This window comes from Pipistrellus hanaki (assembly GCF_964339955.1).
Source record: "Pipistrellus hanaki genome assembly, chromosome: 3".
NCBI lineage: Eukaryota > Metazoa > Chordata > Mammalia > Chiroptera > Vespertilionidae > Pipistrellus > Pipistrellus hanaki.
This window is the reverse complement of record NC_140505.1, coordinates 24797293-24816575: the sequence shown is the minus strand read 5'-3', so window position 1 is coordinate 24816575 and position 19283 is coordinate 24797293. Positions and strand designations below refer to the sequence as shown.

The window sequence follows — 19283 nt, the reverse complement described above, 5'->3', positions numbered from 1 at the left end:
TGTATAAGCTGTCTGTAGATGTTGGAGATTAAACCTTTATCAGTGGTAACATTTGCAAATATGTTCTCCCACACAGTGGACTTTCTTGTTGTTTTGTTGATGGTTTCTTTTGCTGTATCAGTGAAGAAGTTCTTTCAGCATGTGTCTGAGATTTTCCTGCCTGTTGATTCCTCTAGTATTTTTATGGTTTCCCGTCTTATGTTTAAGTTCTGTATCCACTTTGAGTTTATTTTTGTGTATGGTGTAAGTTGGTGATCTAGTTTCATTCTTTTGCATGTATCTGTCCAATTTTTCCAACACCATTTATTGAAGAGTTGTCTTGACTCCATTGTATGTTCGTGCCTCCTTTGTCAAATATTAATTGAGCATAGTGATTTGGGTTGATATCTGGATTCTCTATTCTATTCCATTGGTCTTTCTGTTCTTGTGCCAGTACCAGGCTGTTTGAGAACAATGGCTTTGTAATACATCTTGAAATCTGGTATCCAGATCCCTTCTACTTTATTCTTCTTTCTTAGGATTGCTGTGGCTATTTGGGGTCTTTTATTGTTGCAGATGAATTTTTGGAGAGTTCTTTCTAGGTCTGTGAAATGTGCTGTTGATATTTTAATGGGAAGTGCATTAAATCTATAGATTGCTTTGGGTAGTATGGACATTTTAATGATGCTGATTCTACCAATCCATGAACATGGTATGTTCTTTCATCTGTTTACATCTTCCTCTATCTTTTTTTTCAGTGTCGTGTAGTTTTCCATGTATAGGTCTTTTACCTCCTTAGTTAAGTTTATTCCTAGGTATCTTAATTTTTTTTTGGTGCCATGGTAAATGGGATTGCTTTTTAGTCTCTGTTTCTGTAAGCTCACTATTGGTGTATAGAAATGCCATAGATTTCTTGGCATTGATTTTGTATCCTGCTACATTGCTGAATTCATTTATTAAGTCTAATAATTTTTTGATGGAGTCTTTAGGGTTTTCTATGTACACTATCATGTCATCTTCGAATAAGGACAATTTTACTTCTTTTCCAATTTGGATCCCTTTTATTTCTTCTTCTCCTCTGATAGCTACTTTCAGCCCTATGTTGAACAGGAGTGATGAGAGTGGGCATCCCTGTCTTGTTCCTGTTCTTAGAGGAAATGGTTTTAGTTTTTGCCCATTGAGTATGATGTTGGCTGTGGGTTTGTCATACATAGCTTTTATTATGTTGAGGTATGATCCTTGTACTCCCACCTTGTTGAGAGTTTTTATCAGGAAAGGGTGTTGGATTTTGTCAAATGCTTTTTCTACATAAATAGATATGACTATGTGATTTTTATCTCTCAATTTGTTTATGTGATGTATCACGCTTATTGATTTGCAGATATTGTACCATCCTTGCTCCCTGGGATAAATCCTACTACCGTACTACCGTACCGTATACAGGTAATAAATTTCCTTTATTTTCATTTAACAATAAATGTGTACCGTATTCTTCTTCATGGAAAAATAAGACATCCCCTGAAAATAAGACCTAGTGCGTCTTTGGGAGCAAAAATTAATATAAGACACTGTCCTATTTTCGGGGAAACAGGGTAGATCTAACTGAATGTAACCTCACAGGGTGATCTGATCATAAATTCCTACCTGGCAGATCATGGTGGGTAGTCACACACCAGGCATAAGACTTCTTTAGTAAAAGGTTAAATCTTTTGCTGTAAGCAAGCCCTGTCCATTGTTTCTGGGCATTAGGTTAACTAAAAACCTTGGAAATGCCTCTTTTCAGACTTCTCAGAAGAGAAAACACCCTCAAGAAAATACATAATCCCCACCTTGATTTCTATCACTTCCATGTAATCTTCTTAATTCTAAATGCACAAAAGAAGCTCATCCCATCTGGCATGGCTCAATGGTTGAGTATCAACTTATGAACTACGAGGTCAGGGTTCAATTCCCAGTCAGGATATTGAACATGACTGGGTTGCAGGCTGGATCCCCAATGGGGGGCATGCAGGAAGCAGCCCATCAATAACTCACTCCCATCATTGATGTTTCTATAACTCTCTCCCTCTCCCCTTCTCTCTGAAATATATAAATGAAGCCGCAGACCACTTTTCTGAGAAGCATTTTCTCAGTCTGCTGAGATCTTGCTTCCAGGCATATCCTCTGTTTGACTCAAATAAATTTCTATAAAAACTCTCTACAGATTTGGATGGTCTTATTTCAACAGAATACAGCTTATTTTTTATATGCATCCTCTAAAGGGAGGAATCCTAGTGAAGGGATTTTCTATAATAAAAATCTTACAGAAAACTTTCCAAATATCCATTTGAGACATCATTTCTTCTCCCCAATGTTCCACACTCAACGTAGCGAATAAAAATTTTCTCTGTTGCCAAAACCGGTTTTGCTCAGTGGATAGAGCATCGGCCTGCAGACAAAGGTCCCAGGTTCGATTCTGGTCAAGGGCATGTACCTTGGTTGCGGGCACATCCCCAGTAGGGGATGTGCAAGAGGCAGCTGATCGAAGTTTCTCTATCATCGATGTTTCTAACTCTTCATCCCTCTCTGTAAAAAATCAATAAAATATATTTAAATAAATAAATAAATAAACAAACAAACAAATAAATAAATAAATAAAAATTTCCTCTGCTCTGTCACCTGCAGAGGTTCTGTCCCGGCACACTGCTTTCCTCACTTAGCTCCTCTGCCCTTTGAGGGAACCACATCTGCTGCCTCCTAGGCCGAAGTGAGCACTGAGACTTCCACTTCTATCTCTTGGGTGCACCAAATTCCCTAAAATAGTTGAGGGCCACGTGACTCCTTTTCACAAAAAATTTTTGGCAACAGTAGTTCTTTTCCCATCCTGAAATCGCCTGGTGGGGGAAGCTTCCAGTGGAGGCCCATTTCTCCCATCTATTAAAGCATAACTTTTAGAACCTAATTTGGCATTTAACTCTGTATTTCGTGGTGTTTTAACAGGGTGCTTAGAGTCATACACATACTGGTTCATTGACAGTTTGTTGCTTCTTTGGTGAAAAGTGAGAGCTGCTATGCAGATACTCAATAAGTAGGCTGTATATACACTCAGGCTCTGGGGATTGAGCCAGAGCCTGCCACCCGGGTATATGCCCTGACTGGGAATTGAACTGTGACCTCCTGTTTCACAGGTTGATGCTCAACCACTGAGCTATGCCCAACAGGTGACCCAACTGTATGACAGACAGTGTGCTAGGTCCCCTGGCTTTGTATTATTCAGGACACAGGAAAATGCCATAAAATGAAACAAAAAATTCAAAGGGCACTACAATGTGGCTTATGTAATATTTAGGGATAACTTTCAGAATCCACAAATCTATTCTCTTTGTGACTGAGAGCCCCACTTATCAGATATCCAGATGAATCTCAAATATTGATCAATTAAAAAGATGACATTTCAGAGAGAAGGCGGGGTGGGTGGTGGGTGGGAAGTGATTAATGGAGGAACTTACATGCATATAAGCATAACCCATGGACACAGACAATAAAGTGGTGAAGGCTGGGAGGGGCAGGTGCAGGGTGGATGGGGTCAATGGGAAAAAACACAAATAAAGGGGACATCTATACTTTCAACAATAAAGATAAATTTTTAAAAAGACCTTCATGTTATGAAACCAATGAATACAAACTAGAATGCAGAAACATCTATTTTTTACTAGGTTTAAATAACTATATAAAATAATTCTTTTCCTTTAAAATGATATATGCTATATCTGTCCCATGGGTTTCTTATATTCTTAGAATGCCTTAAATCAGTTGTTCCCACATGCTATCGTTTTTGTAGTGGGTTATTATGCCAACATCTTTTATAAATAATATTTATACACATGAATGATTCCATTGTTGATTAAAGACTATAAGAAGAGACAAACTGTTGGTAAGCTAAAAATTACTTTTGAAAAATGAGTTTTGAAAACAATATGGTGACCTCTCTTCAACTTGGACTGATTTAGAGCAATTTATTAAAGCAGTTTTGTTCATTTCCAAGTGACTCACAGGTTATCAGTCTAAGCAAGGATAATAATTTTAACCAAAGTGCTGACAATGTCCACATTAAGACTAACATTATTACTAATACCAGAAATATGTGGAAATACCTCTCCTACTGACCTGCTCAGTAGGATGAGCTTATTGGCCTCTCTTTGGGTATTGCTTACTGAACCTTCTGATTTCATCTTAGAAATCCCACAGGGTTCAGAAAGTCAACTTGTCCAAAACAGAATTAAAAACTAGCCTGCCAGATGTTAAACCTTGTTAGAAAGCTAAGCAGGTAAAATGACATCATGCTAGGGCAGGAAGAGAAACAGATCCATGAAATACAAGAGAAATATCTCCAAATATATCTAAGAATATATAAGAGAATAGACACCACATTTCAGTTGAATGGGGGAAAGACAGATGATGCAATAAATTGTTTTGGGCAATTGGCTAGCCATTTGGGGAATAGGGTGAGATGGATCTCTAACAAGAGCCAAAATAAATTCCCAGATAGATCAAAACATTACTTGTAAGGTGAAATCATAAAGAAAAATCTAAAATATTTAAATGAATATGCTGACAATGATAAGATAAAGCAGACTTTTAAACATAAAGATCATGTAAGTTTATAATTCTGTGTAAAATGCCATTGGTATTTTGATAAGGATTGCTTTGAACCTGCAAATCACTTTGGGTAATATGGACATTTTAACAATGTGAATTCTTCCAATCCATGAGCATGGTAGATCTTTCCATTTATTTTGTGTCTTCATTGATTTCTTTCAGCAATGTTATAGTTTTTTGAGTACAGGTCTTTAGCCTTATTTAAATTTATTCTTAGGTATTTTATTCTTTTTGATACAATTGCAAATGAGACTGTTTCTTAATTTTCTTTCTTATTTTAAATCTCTTTATTGTTGAGAATATTACAGATATTGCTCCCCTTACTCCTCTCTTATTGCCCCCCTCCACCCGGATTCCCACCCCGCCCCAGTCCTTCATAACCCTAATTATTGTCTGTGTCCATGGGTAATGCACATATGCATATAAGTTCTTTAATCTCTTCCCACCTCCCTCCCCTCTTCTCAGTTTATTCTATGTTTCCCTGACCCTGTTCTATTTTATTCATTAGCTTATTTTGTTCATTAGATTCCCTGTTTGTTTATTTTGATAGATATGTATTTATTGACTACTTATTGTTTGTATTTTTTCTTCTAGAATTAGTATATAGTATCTGCACATGACAGTTTTACTTCTTCCATTCCAATATGGATGTATTTCATTTCTTGTCTGGAAAAAGTGAGAGTGGAATTTTTGTTTTGTTACTGATCTTAAAGAAAAAGTTTTTAGCTTTTTACTGTTGAGCATGATGTTAGCTATGGTTTGCCATATATAGCTTTCATTATGTTGAGATATATTGCCTCTCTCCCCACTTTGCTGATAATGTTTATCATAACTGGATGCTATATTTTATCAAATTATTTTTCTGTATCTATTGATCTGATGACATAATTTTTTCCTTCATTTTCATGTGGAATATCATATTAATTGATTTGTGGATATTGGACCAACCTTGCATCCTGGGAATAAATCCCATTTGGTCATGGTGTGGTGTTCTCTGACCCAGGAAACTCAGAGAACCACATCACCACATATAATAAATAGCCCAAAATGGACACCTAGGAATATCATATTAAAACTATAGAAAAGCAGATCAAAAAGAAAATCTAGAAAGAATCTAGAGGGGAAAAACATATTTTTCATATAGAACAACAAGAAGCATTATATTAAATTTCTTTTTGGAAACCATGCAAGCAAAAAAGAGAAATATTTGAAGTGTTGAAAGAGTCCTCTTGGTGTGGCTCAGTAGTTGAGCATCTATCAACCCATGAACCAAAAGGTCACTGGTTGGATTCCTAGTCAGGGCACATGCCTGGGTTGTAGGCTCATTCCCCAGTGTGGGGTGTAGATGTTTCTCTCTCATCAATGTTTCTATATCTCTCTTCCTCCCTTTATCCCTCAAATCAATAAAACATTTTTATAAAAGGAGAAAAGTTCAATCTTCTCTCTTAAAAAAGGACTTGTACCTTTCTTATTCTTAATTTATCTAATAGATAACAATTTGTTCAAAATGATAATAGGAACAATGTATTGTGTGATTATGGCTAATTGGTAAGTGAAATGAATGACAAATATGATGAAGGATGTGAAGGAGGATTTGGAATACTATACAATATTATAAAATATCTGCATTATATATGAAGCATTACCAGATTAGTTGTGAATGTATGCTGCAAACTCTTGGGCAAGTAATGCAAACATTTTTAAAATAAGTACAATTGATATGCTAAGAGAAGAGAGACATGGAATCCTAAGATGTTCTACTAAAACTAAGAAGGCATAAAAGGCGGGGGGGAAAAATGCCACCAACAGAAAACAGTTAAAAATATGGTAGATATTAATCCAAATATTAAGCAACCACTTAAATGTGAATAATATCAATACACTAATAAAAAGATATAAAATCTAGGCCTAGCTGGTTTGGCTCAATAAACAGAGTATTGGCCTGTGGACCAAAGGGACCCAAGTTTGATTCTGGTCAAGGACACATGCTCGGATCGCAGGCTCAATCCCTGGAAGGGGGCAAGCAGGAGGCAGCTGATCAATGATTCTCTCTCATCATTGATGTTTAAAAATATATTTAAATATAAAAAGACATATAATTGCAATTAATGAACAAAATAGACCCAGAGAGATAGAAGCATGGAAGAGCCTAACGCCCTAAAGGAATTTGAACGTCACCTGGTTGGGTAATTTACCATGATGGCTTCAGAGCAGACTCACTTTACACAGCACAATTTAGAAAAGACATTTATTAACTGTCATGATCAGACTATTATTATATTTAGCAATCAATAGCATGGGTGCAAAACAAAAATCTACATTAAAACCCTTTGTTGGAATGTTTTACATTTTCCACAAAACAGGAACTAAAATAACCTATTATATAATTAATTAGTCACAAATGTAGTCCTCAAGTCTTTGGCCCATTCACATGAGTATTGCCTAAGAATGTCTTCTTGGTAGCAGCTAAGCTCTGCCACCCCTGTGCTTGGCTGAGTTCACAAATCTATTGTAACCTGTAGCTTCCCTGAAATGTCTCTGGCTCTCCTCCCCTGCTAAAATTTGTTTCCTGGCAGTAATTAAAACCTTCTGCCGATGCTATAGCTACTGCTGCTGCTGGAACCGCCATAGCCACCTTGGTTTCATGGTTTGGCAAAGTATAGGCTTCCACCACCATAAGGGCCAGAGCTTTTGCTGCCAAAGTTTCCTCCTTTCAATTTAATGAACAAACTGAACTACTAAGCAAAATAGAGACAGACTCATAGAGAGCAGGCAGACAGCTTGGGGTTGAGGGGGAGAGGGGTGTGGAAGAGAGGAATTGAGCAAAAAAGAAAAAAAAAGAAAACGAAGAGAACTCATGGACACAGACAACAGTGTGGTGATTGCAGGGGTGAAGGGGAATGGTGGAGGTGGAAGAGGGCGTAGAGGGGATAAATCAGTCGATAAAGCTTCCTCCTTTCATGGGTCCAAAATTTGAAGATTGTTCGTTGTAATTGCTAAAATCCTTGTAGCTTCTGCCACCTCCAAAATTGTGTCCACCACCATTGCCAAACCTGCTTCTGCCTCCCCCAGGGTGATAGCAGTCACAATTGCCACTCTCGCCATAGCCACTGCCCTGGATTCCATAACCCTGTGCACCACTTCCACAGGTTCTACTTCCTCCAGAGTAACCAGGGTTACATCTTCCATAACCACCATCATTATCAAACCCATGATAGCCATCCCCACTACCACCAAATCCACCACCATCATGGCTGCCACAAAGCTACCTTGACCACTGAAGTTTCCCTCACGACCAAAGTTCTCATTCCCACCAAAACCACCTCCCCAACTTCCTCCGAAGTTTCTAGAACCACGTTGATCTCTTTGGCTGGATGAAGCACTAGCCATCTCATCTCTTGCTTAGGCAGGGCTCTTCTTACTTTACAGTGGTGGCCGTTCACAGTATGGTATTTCTGAATGACAACCTTGTATACAGAGTTATGGTCATCAAGGGTTACAAGAGCTAAGTCTTTCTTTTTGCCACTGCCCCTGTCAGTAATGATTTCAATCACTTCAATTTTCCCATACTGTTCAAAATAATCTCTTAGGTAATGTTCTTCAGTGTCTTCTTTGATGCCACCAACAAAAATCCTTTTCACAGTTAAGTGGGCACCAGGCCTTTGAGAATCTTCTCTTTGGTTCCACAACTCTTCCACCCCCTCCTGTGGCCTTGCATTCGTGGCTGCATCTACCTCCTCCACAATAGCACACCTGACCAACCCAAAGCCTCTGGAGCACCTGGTGTTTGGATCTCTCATCAGAAAGGCTCCGTAGACTCTCATGGGTTGTTTCAAAGCTCAAACTTCTGATAAAGAGCTGCAGCGGATCCAGCTCTTTGGGAGACTGACTTAGCCATGACGACTGTGGGAGGGACGGCAGTGTTGTTCATGCCCCAGAGTAGTCTCACCTAAGCAGGTAGAACTTGGGGGTACTTATCCTTCAACTCTCATCAGCCGGGGCTGAGTGGTGCTCCTGGGAGCACTAAGTTGCATCTTCATCTAGCCTGCCCAAACACAGGACAAGAGAAAGGCCTCCCAAGTCCATGCAGCAGGACACCAGAGCTATGTGCCCCAAAGAGGGCATGAAACAATAATAGATAGATTTTTAAAAATAGTATAGGGTGAAATTTATAAGTAACAGCAAGAGTTATAGAGCAATCTCATTAATGTGAATTAAAAACCCAAGCAGAAACTCCACCACACTACTGTAGACACATCACACTCATACCATGCAGAGTCATTTCAATCACCTTATGCAGGGCCTTGTGGGGCAGGGAGTGATGAGTGGGACTGAGGATGGAAGAGGAAAAAAAAAAAAAAAAAAAGAATAGGAACCTGAGGGGCCGCATGGAAATTGATGATAAAACAGTAGCATAATCCAAGGAGAGTGATTTAAAACATCTATTTTCTGCCTCCTCTGGCTTAATGGATCTGCTTTTCCTGGACCCACTCAAAACCCCATATTACTCTGCCCTGGATTCCATAGTTTCCCCCACAACCAAAGTTATCATTCCCACCAAAACCACCTCCCCAACTTCCTCCAAAGTTTCTAGAATCACTTTGACCTATTTGGCTGGAAAATCTTGCTTCCTGTTCCTTAAAAGCAGGAACTGTGCCAAACACAGGACATATTTCTCATAGCCTGTGGCTGGGGCTCATCATGTAATGAAGCTCTTTAATCTTCTCCAATGAATTGATTTGGAAATGAGGAACACAAGGCCAACCCTAAGGACCCACACCTACATTTCCCAGAGATCCCTGGGTGAGGACTCTACCATAAGTAGACTCCAGGTGAGGCCCAGTTCGGAAATCTCACTTCTGGTGCTGGCTCTGCAAGAGAGAGGATTGCAGTCACTCTGGTCCTGGTGTGGGCTCTAGCAGACTTGGTAAGTAGCTTTTTTATGCTTTGAAATTGGAGATTCATCCTATCTCAAAGGTGAGTCCAGGAGACTAGATACTGCACCATACCTGAATTTCACATCCAAAGGTATTTCAAAAAATTCTGACATGCTTTATAGTATGATGGTGGAAATAACAAACCTTTGGGTCAAACTGTCTGGATTAGGGTCATAGCCATACCACATCCTTGCTGTGAGGACCCGGGCATCTCTAACAGTCACTTTCTCTGCCAGTAAAATGGAGCTCGTTAGACAGCTTACTTAAAAGGCTTGTGAGGATCAAAGAAGAGTATAAAAGCATGTATGTGTTTCAGGGAACTGAATTTCCATGTTGGAGAACAGAAACAGCAATGTCCATCTCTTCTGTCCCAAACTGGAGTGAGCCAAAGCGCCCCGTTAGTTCCACTGGCAGCAGGTTCATAACTATTCCTGTTCCCTCTGTATTATGTGATCAGAACTGTAATCCCAAATAGTCAGGGAGGCTGAGATGCATTGTCAAACTACTGGCAGGAGACTCAGGGGAGGATCTCCAGGAGCCATAAACTACAAGAATCAGCTCCTTCTCTGTCAGGCAGGCAGCCTGAGGACACTCCCTGGCAGAGCTGTGCAGGGTTCCATGGGAGGGCAGATAGCCAGCAGCCAGGGTTTAAGGGCTTTCAGCTCAGGCATTGCTCCCCTGTGCTAGTGCAATGTCCACCTCAACAGCTGGGTGGGCTCCTTTTTATTTATTATTATTATTTTTAATAAACTGCTCCTTCCCTTTGGAAGGGCCCTCGCTTTAATTTCATGCTCACGGAACTACTGGTTCAAAAGGAAGTTGTTAACTCTCAACTATTTACTCTATCCAACCCAGAGACTTACTTTGTTTGCCTATGTGCTTAAAGAGTTCAGAGCCAACTTTCATGAGCAGACTATCTCTGGATCAATCAGCTTTTATTCTTCTATATTAGGCTCCTGATTACAGCTTCATTTAAGGGAAGAGGAAAGATCTATAACGAACTTGAAAATTGCTGTTGTTTGAGAAAGAATTCTAGAGATGGGGAACAAGTCAGTTCTGCATATGAATCTGCTCTGCAGAGATATACCCGAGAGGGTGATTTGCAATATCCCAGAGAGATAAATCAAACAGTGGGCCCAACTTCAATACCGACCATTCAACAAAACAACAGGCATTTCTGCAATCCACAAAAAGAGGTCACTCTTTCGTCTGACATGAGAGGCCCTCTGAAATTGGCCTGATTCTGTTTATCTGACCTTCCACACCACTTTCCAAAATGCACCACTCAAGTGTCTCAGTCATGTTCCCAAGATTCAGACAGACAAGGATTTATGTGCAAGTAATTTATTACGGAAGTGCTTTTGGGAATAACCAATTAAGTATTGGAAAAGTAAAACTGGATAGAGGAAGAATCCTAGCATGTATGAGATTTGGAAAAATCCTCAGCTTCAGCTTGAGTTTCAGTGTGGCTATGAATTATGTCTTAGACTTTGCCAGCCACAATGCAAGGTTACAATACCTTGATCCAGAAACTCATTCACTCAAAGCTGCCGTTGCAGGATAGGAATTCCCTGGCTTGCCAGCTGTCTGCATAAGAAGGAAAAGCAACTCTGGGAGTTCTTAAGAGGTCCTCCAAAGAGAGGCTAGGGTGCAGGTCCTTAAGCATGAGGACACAGAAGCCATTCCAGAGGCACAGTAAAATGGTAAAAGACATCTGAAGGGACCTGGATGGTACAGACAGAATTCTCCTCATAGTAACCTCAGTCCTGAATCCTCATCAATCCCAACTGCCCCCTCTAGGTACACTGAGCATGCTCTATCCATACCCCCTCTCTATGAGGTGGAGGCCAGTAGGTCTAATGGGTTTCCTTTACTTTAGAGAATACCCTCTCCAACTCCCTTCAGGCTCCACTCTTCCCCAGTTATTATACTGGATGCTTCCTGCCTTTCCAGTTCAGTCATTTAACCAGATGATGTTCCAGTGGTAAGCAGGCTTGATCAAATTTTCCTAGAAATTTGGTATCTTTGATTTTCACATGTAATTTTTCCTTTATTGAGTTACTCCTGGGTATTTCTTCTTTCCTGAGATATACTCAACATTGATCTCAGATATTGGTTCCCTATAACATCTGTCTTATTGATTCAGGTCATCTGCTTAGACTCCCTCTACTTTAATCATATCACGTACATAGCCACATTTCCATTTACTAAATCATAACCTTTAACTAAGATTAATATTCTGCATCATGTCTGGCTTGACAACTTCGAAGATCTGAGTTTAAATACTAGGTAAATGAGTAATCTTGGGGAAATAATTTAAATCCATAAACTTATAACTTCCTCTTCTCAGAATTAAATATAAGTATAGATATCAAATTCTTAGATTTGACCCTAGAGTAGTATTTAAAAAATAGTAATTACTATTAATCGATTGTTTTTTACACTTGTATTTTTATTTCTAAAAGCATTTTAACATCTTTAGGGGAAAGTTAATCAGCACAGATAATTGTAATTACATGTTATAAAAACATACGTTCTAGCATTGAGAGAAAAATAAAGGATAAAACATTATAAACATTTTTCAACTCTATTAAATGGCATAGAAAAAGACCAGAAATAATTATTGATTATAATTCTTTCTTAGTGTTGAAATTAGGAAAATGTTTTCTCTTCAAAGAATTTGGAATTATTTTAGTGTATCATAAGGACTTAAAAATGTTTCTGTAGCATAGGACATACTTTCGAAAATATTTCTCTAATGTGCAGAAATGTCATTTTAAATGAACTTTAATAAAAAAAGAGTCAACTTTTACTATATATTTTTGTTTAAGTAAACATGTTAATTTAACTTATTTCTATTTCCATAAAACTGGTTCATTCAATACCCATAATTCTCATAACTTTTCTACTCTTAGTTTTGTAATAAAAGGAGCCAATATTGCCCATTAGTCTTTTGCTGTGGCCTCACTCTTTCTTTTTTTCATTTTGATTTCCACTTCATTGGCCAATTAGGAGGTAACACTTTATTGGGGTTGTTCCTCATACATTCATTCCTCAAGTTCTTTCATCTTTGAGATTATCTTCATATTCATGATACCTTTGTGATGAAATGAAATAGTAGCTGAGAATAATATTTGGGGATCAGACTTTTCTCTTAACATGGAAACATATTTCTGTGAAATATTCTGATGCCATCCTGATAGATGTCTCTCCCTTCTAAAGAGTTTGCTTTTCTGCCAATACCCAAGTAGTTTTCTTCATCTCCCCCCCCCCACCCCCCCAATTATTTCTAGAGTTTGGACCTAGAAGAAGAAACATTCTAAGTCTTCTGAATTAAAACAAAATATTATTTTACATCTAACTTCCTTACACATATATTAAGTGCTTTTCTGAGGCATCTCAGTGGGCTCCCTAAGTATGTTTACCCTGTCGGCCACCATGGCTGCCTGAGCCTCAGTGGCAGCAGCAGTGGTGTGATGAAGGTGTTACCTTCCCCTGATTTTCCAGTTGCTTCCTGCAGAGGGGAGGACAGACTGTGGCTTAGTCCTGATCCCTGTAGGACATCCCCTGAGTGCTCCTGGACTGTGAGAGGGGGGCAGGCAGGGCTTGGGGACCCCCCACCTCCAGGGCAAGAAATTTTTATGCACTAGGCCTCTAGTATTATATACAAAAAGAAATAAAAAGGAAGTTGGTAAGAGAGCATATCTTAAATGTAATCACCAACACCAGAAAAAAAAAAAAAGGTTACAAAATGGTGTTAGCTAATCTTATTATGGTAATCACTTTGCAATATAAATGTACTTAATTATCACATTGCACACCTTAAACTCACATATGTTATATGTCAAAAATAACAAAATAATGAAAAAATTTTTATTTAAAAATAAATATTAAAATCTTTAAAAGTATTATAATTACGGATGTTTATAACCATTTTAACTTTAGTATTTGTCTGTATATACTTAAAATACATGACTATAATTAACCTACTTAAGGAAATCAAACTGCAAATATAACAGTATGTGTTCTTGTTTTCTTTACCTTGCCATAGGGGATCATGGACATCGAAGCATATTTTGAAAGAATTGGTTATAAGAATTCTAGGAACAAATTGGACCTGGAAACATTAACTGACATTCTTCAGCACCAGGTCCAAACCATTCCCTTTGACAACCTTAACATCCATTGTGGGGAGCCCATGGAATTGGGCTTGGAGGCCGTTTTTGATCAAATTGTGAGGAAGAAACGTGGTGGGTGGTGTCTCCAGATAAACCAACTTCTGCACTGGGCTCTCACCACAATGGGTTTTGAGACCACAATGCTGGGAAGCTATGTTTACAACATTACAGCTGAAAGATACGGCAGGGCTGTCATGCACCCCCTGGTGATGGTGACCCTGTGTGGCAGGAAATACATAGTTGATGCTGGGTATGGGAGCTCTTTCCAGATGAGGCAGCCTCTCGAGTTAATTTCTGGGAAGGATCAGCCTCAGTTGCCGTGCATCTTCCGCTTAACAGAAGAGGGAGGAACCTGGTATCTGGACCAAATCAGAAGAGAGCAGTATGTTCCAAACCAAGAATTCCTTAATTCTGAGCTCCTGGAAAAGAAAAAGTACAGAAAGATCTTCTACTTTACGCTTGAACCTCGAACAATTGAAGATTTTGAGTCTCCGAATTCATACTTTCAGACATCTCCAGCATCTGCGTGTGTAAAAGATTCTTATTGTGTCATTCATACCCCAGATGGAGTTTATTGCTTAGTGGGTTTTACTCTCATGCATCGAAGATTCAGTTACAAGGACAACATGGATCTGGTGGAGTTTAAGACACTGAATATGGAAGAAGTACAGGAAGAGCTGAAAAAGATATTTAATATTTCCTTGGAGAAAAAGTTTGTGCCCAAACATAGTGCAACTGTTTTTACCATTTAGAGTAATGAGTAATAAAATGGATCAGTCCCAAAGGAAAGGGAATAAAAAGTAAATGAATGGGACTACACCAAACGAAAAGGCTTCTGTACAGTGGAAGAAACCATCAACAAAACAAGCAACCAATCTAATGGGAGAAGATATTTTCCAACAATACCTCTGATAAGTGGCTTATATCCAAACTATATAAAGACCTTATACAACTCAAGAACCAAAAAATCTTATTAAAAATACTTAGAACAATAAAGTTAAATTTTAGAAAATGAGCAGAGGACCTGAATAAGCACTTCTTCCAAGAAGACATAAAAATGGCCAACAGATGTATAAAAAAATGCTCAAATTCACTAGTTATTAGAAAAATGCAAATCAAAACCATATGAAAGGGTGGAGGGTTAGTGTTGGGTGAAAAAGGTGAAGGGGTTAAGCAAAAACAACAACAAAACTTATAGACAAAGACCACAGCATGGTGATTTCTAGAGGGGTAGGAGGTAGGTGAGGTAGAAGAGGGAAAAGACACTGAAGACATAGAGAAAGTGGGGCCACAGATGAAAAGTTCTTGGGTCCCTGAACACCTGTGGGGTACAACATGGGATGTAATGTAATATGGGTGAAAAATAAACTCTTCCTGAAATTTTCAGTGTTTGTCTGTTTCAGTAGATGGCTTCATTGACCTTAACTAATATGATAAATAAATATATATAATTAAAATTATATTTTTATCAATATAAATTGGATTTACAAAAATAAAGAATTGTTATGACATGGGAAAAATAAGAATTAGGGGAAGAACTGGATAGTATTTCAGTAAAGTCTGTATCTAAGTAAAATGATCATTTTATTGCTCAAAGCAGGACTCTTCCGAGAATGAAAGGGAAAACCACAAATTATTGTGCCAGGATAACAGGTATAAAGCAGGACTGCCCCAGGCAGAGAAGCACAGTCATCCTACTAAAAAACCCAAACATCCAAGATCTCATTATTAAGTAATGAGTGCATGTATTGCTTTAAAACAGCAGGTCAAAGGAAAGGTTATGGACCCGGAGGTCCATAGACTGGGCCCAGATCATTATCAAGGACCTTGGACTTGCCAAATCACACTGTTCTCAGCCATCACAAGAACTTGGCTGAGAACAACAAAGATTTGGACCTATTCTTGTTCAATGTTTGCAGCCAACCAAGGAGCCTGGTAATTTCAGGAAACTCTGATATCTGCCAGCTCTAGAGTTAGTCACTTAGAGTGGTTCCAAACATGGTTGGGAGGCATACTGTGTGAGGAAACCCCCGCTCTGCCACTTCCTAATTAGGTGATCGTGAGCAAGCTATTAACCACTCTGGGCTCCAACTTGCCTGTACAGTGGGAAGAAGAAGAAGACTTCCATCAAAGGATTGTTACTGAGCATGCAATGAGATAAATAAGGTAAAGTGCTTTAAAAAATGCCTGGCACTGAAAACACTCGGGATATGTCAGCTATAATGACTGTGGTTGTCATAAATGATCTGATATGTACATCTCCTTATCCTGTTGGGTACTAGGTGCATGAATGTCCAGTGACCATACGATGAGGACTTATGGTCACTCATAAAGAGAAACAGAAGTTTGAGGCCTATATAGTCATATTGTTTAAACACTGGTAGATAAAAAGAAAGTGTCTCCAAAGGAGCATTTTCAGACATTTCTCCATGGACCTTTCTCTTCCCCATGTTACAGCCAGAGCAAAGACAGGGTTGAATCATACATGAGTGTTTATTCCAGTAACACTGGTAGTATGGAGAGAGCAGTCAGTCACCCTGGGAATTCTGCTCTGACCCCCCCCCCCCCACTCTCCAACCTCCCCACCCCCCTTACCCTCTCTACCCCCACCTCCATCCCTGCAGCCTCCTGCCAGTTGGCTGATTATATAAGCTTGAGGGAGGAGATAGCTACGTGCAGCTGTGAGCTGCAAAGGTAACAGAGAAAGCAGAGGGTAGGGTCTGTGGTTGGGCCTTCAGGAGTTCAAAGTCCGATAACAAGGTGGCTAATCTTCTATGATGTTATAAAAGCTCAGCCTGTTCCTGAGGCAAACTCCTACAGGCCGGTAGGGTCCCGGCACAGCAACTAAATCAAAAGTATGTTCTGTCCTTGGTCTGTTCTCAAAGTGTATTTCTTTTATGAGTAATGGATCCATCGAGGCATCTTATCTTTTTACGACCTTGTTTCATCCTCCAGTTTCCCAGGGTCTGTAAGAAAACCACTTATCTATAGTTAGTAAGGTGAGCAATTATTAAACAACTGTGGCTCTGTTCTTATTATGTGCCCTTCCCCCATGATCAAGATCACTGTGGTCATGTCCCCTAAACAAAATCATGTCTGCAGTAGAAATATTATTTAACAATTTCTTTGAACATTTTAGTTAAAACCCAAGAAACCCAGATCATTCTGGAAATGACACAAAATTATTCAAAGCATTCACCAGATCAACTATTTATGCAAGAAATTGCTCCTTAAACTCATCTACAAATAGACATTTCAGCACTTTTTTATTTCCCAAGTAAGTATTTTTAATTTCCACTTGGAGAACACAGTTTCAAGTTGAAAATTATACCTAGATTCTGGCTTACTGCACACTATTAATAATAATAATTTTATCCAAATGTCAGTAATATGAAACCATACTTATACATACAGGGAAAACAGAAAATATGACAAAAAATCACTTATGAATAAAATCTCTACTTAGAGCCATTGTCCACCATGATACCTCTTTCAGATGAGGTCAGAGAAAAGCAAGCATTTCTTTCCTTCCTTACGCCTTTACAAAAATAAATGTAGGTTCTTTGGCAAGGAAAAAAAAAGTATGCAAGTAAAATTAACTCAGAGTAGAATCTTTACACACTAATTCTAGTGCTTATTTATTAAAAAACACAATCAGCATTCTTTCAAATTGCCTGTGTCAGGGTGAAGATGGAGCCTTCCTTCGTGTTATCCTCATTACCACTGCCAGCCACCTCTGTATCTCTGTCCCTCCTATGGTGAGGAGAGTGCTAGGTGTCAGTTCATATACAGTATTTCCCTGTTTTGCTCTCCTTCCATGAAGAAAACATAGGAAGGAGTGAGATTTTGCTTGAACGTTTGGATGACCACTCTGCTGGAGGCAGGAGAACATTCTCAAGCTCACAGAAATCTCTGCCCTATAATCCCAGCTGTTACTGCCCTCAGATACCAGGATCCATACATGGACCTCATGACTCATGACCTCATGACTCAGATTCCTGGGACAGTTCTTGCTGGAGATTCTCATGGGTCAAAGTTCCCAGGATCAGGGGGACAAGAGTCATACTTGATTGAACAATCTGTTTCATTTCATTTCACTTTGTGCCAGAATAGTCCAGCCCCAAAGCTACATTATGGGATTGTGTCCTTCTGAGCAATGTTTTACAAGTTTGGCTCTGCCATCTATCCTTCATTGCTGCTAAGTCCTGGTGACAACAGAGGGGTGTGTCTTCAACACCTTGCCATTTACTTCACAAACAGGAAACCTGAAGGGTCAGTAGGAACGTGAAGAGCTGTGCAAACTCACCAGTAATCAGAGAAGTGCAAATTAAAACATCACTGAGCTACCATCTTAGATACGTGAGATGGGCAGACATGAGAAGGTTGCTAACAGAAAGTGTCAATCAGGATATGAGGAAAATGGGACTCTACACAAAAGGACAATAATGCTCAGTGAAATTAAGCACACATATGCCCTGTCCCCAGCATATCTCATTCCTGGTGTATGTCCATGTAAGGTTCCATGTCCACCTGTAGGGTATGTGAAGGAAGGTATTCATGACACTGGTGTTGTAGGAACTGGGAGTTGAGGGCACCTAATTGTGTTTCACCAGTGATACTGGTAAGTCAAATGAACTTGATTGGTTTCCTCCAAAATCAGACCCTGAGATGAGGGTCTGCACTTCAGTAGCTTCTTTGGGAGGCGATTTAAGTAAGCACCAGCATGGAGTGGGAAAGGCAGAGTCAGGGGCAGTTTGGGAGTCAGTAAAGGATACATATTGGCAGGTGACCTCAATGAATAATAAGAACTTAATCTCACTGGAGGACATTGGGAGACAGTGTTGTTTGTGCCCCAGAGTAATCCCACCTGAGCAGGTAGAACTTGAGGGTATTTATCCTTCAACTGCCATCATCCTGGGCTGAGTGGTGGTCCCAGGGGCACTATGTTGCATCTCCATCTAGCCTGCCCACGCACAGGCCAAGAGAAAGGCCTCCCAAATCCGTGCAGCAGGACACCAGAGCTAGGGACTAGAACCATTAGTGCCAAAAAGAGGCAACAACTGTGTCATGTAGACAGGCTTTAAGACACAGCCTAGGGGAAATGCGTAAGAAACAGCAAGAGTTATAGAGCAATATCATTAATGTGAATTAAAAACACAAGCAGAAACACCCCATTACTGTGGACACATCACACTCACACCCTATATTCAGACTAATTTTGGACACATTCCACAGAGCCTTGGAGGGCGGGGAGTGGTGAGTGGTACTGAGGATGGGGGATGACTGGCAGAAGAATAAAAACCAAGTGGCTTCATGAAGACTGATGAAGAAATGGTATCATACATTTGGGAGAGTAATTTAAGATCTTGATTTTTTCCCCCTGACTGTTCTAGTTTAATGAATCTGCTCTTCTGGGACCACGGTAAACCCTCACTTCCCACATTGGACCTAGGACATCTGGCTTCAGGCTCCCTAAGGCCAGGACTGTGTCAAATACAAGATCATACCCCTCACCACCTGAGTGACGTGAGGCCCATCAGATAATGTAGCC

At 39.5% G+C, this 19283-nt stretch overlaps 1 protein-coding gene and 1 pseudogene across 2 annotated transcripts; one reads left to right on the top strand and one right to left on the bottom strand.

The window, feature by feature from the left end:
* Nucleotides 1-7259: 7259 nt before the first annotated feature.
* LOC311618544 (heterogeneous nuclear ribonucleoprotein A1-like 2) lies at nucleotides 7260-8441 on the bottom strand (annotated as a pseudogene). Its single transcript has 2 exons — nucleotides 7580-8441; nucleotides 7260-7334 (listed from the first exon to the last, which is right to left on the bottom strand). The product of its transcript is annotated as a heterogeneous nuclear ribonucleoprotein A1-like 2 (transcript).
* A 5069-nt stretch (nucleotides 8442-13510) lies between these two features.
* Nucleotides 13511-14805, top strand: LOC311620458 (arylamine N-acetyltransferase 1-like). Its single transcript, XM_084879889.1, has one exon. It carries the CDS (start codon nucleotides 13612-13614, stop codon nucleotides 14482-14484), a length of 873 nt encoding a protein of 290 aa, XP_084736015.1. The 5' UTR covers nucleotides 13511-13611; the 3' UTR covers nucleotides 14485-14805.
* Nucleotides 14806-19283: the final 4478 nt, after the last annotated feature.

Excerpts from the sequence above, each read along its gene's own strand:
- LOC311620458 (XM_084879889.1), top strand. The coding sequence starts at position 13,612 with ATGGACATCGAAGCATATTTTGAAAGAATTGGTTATAAGAATTCTAGG.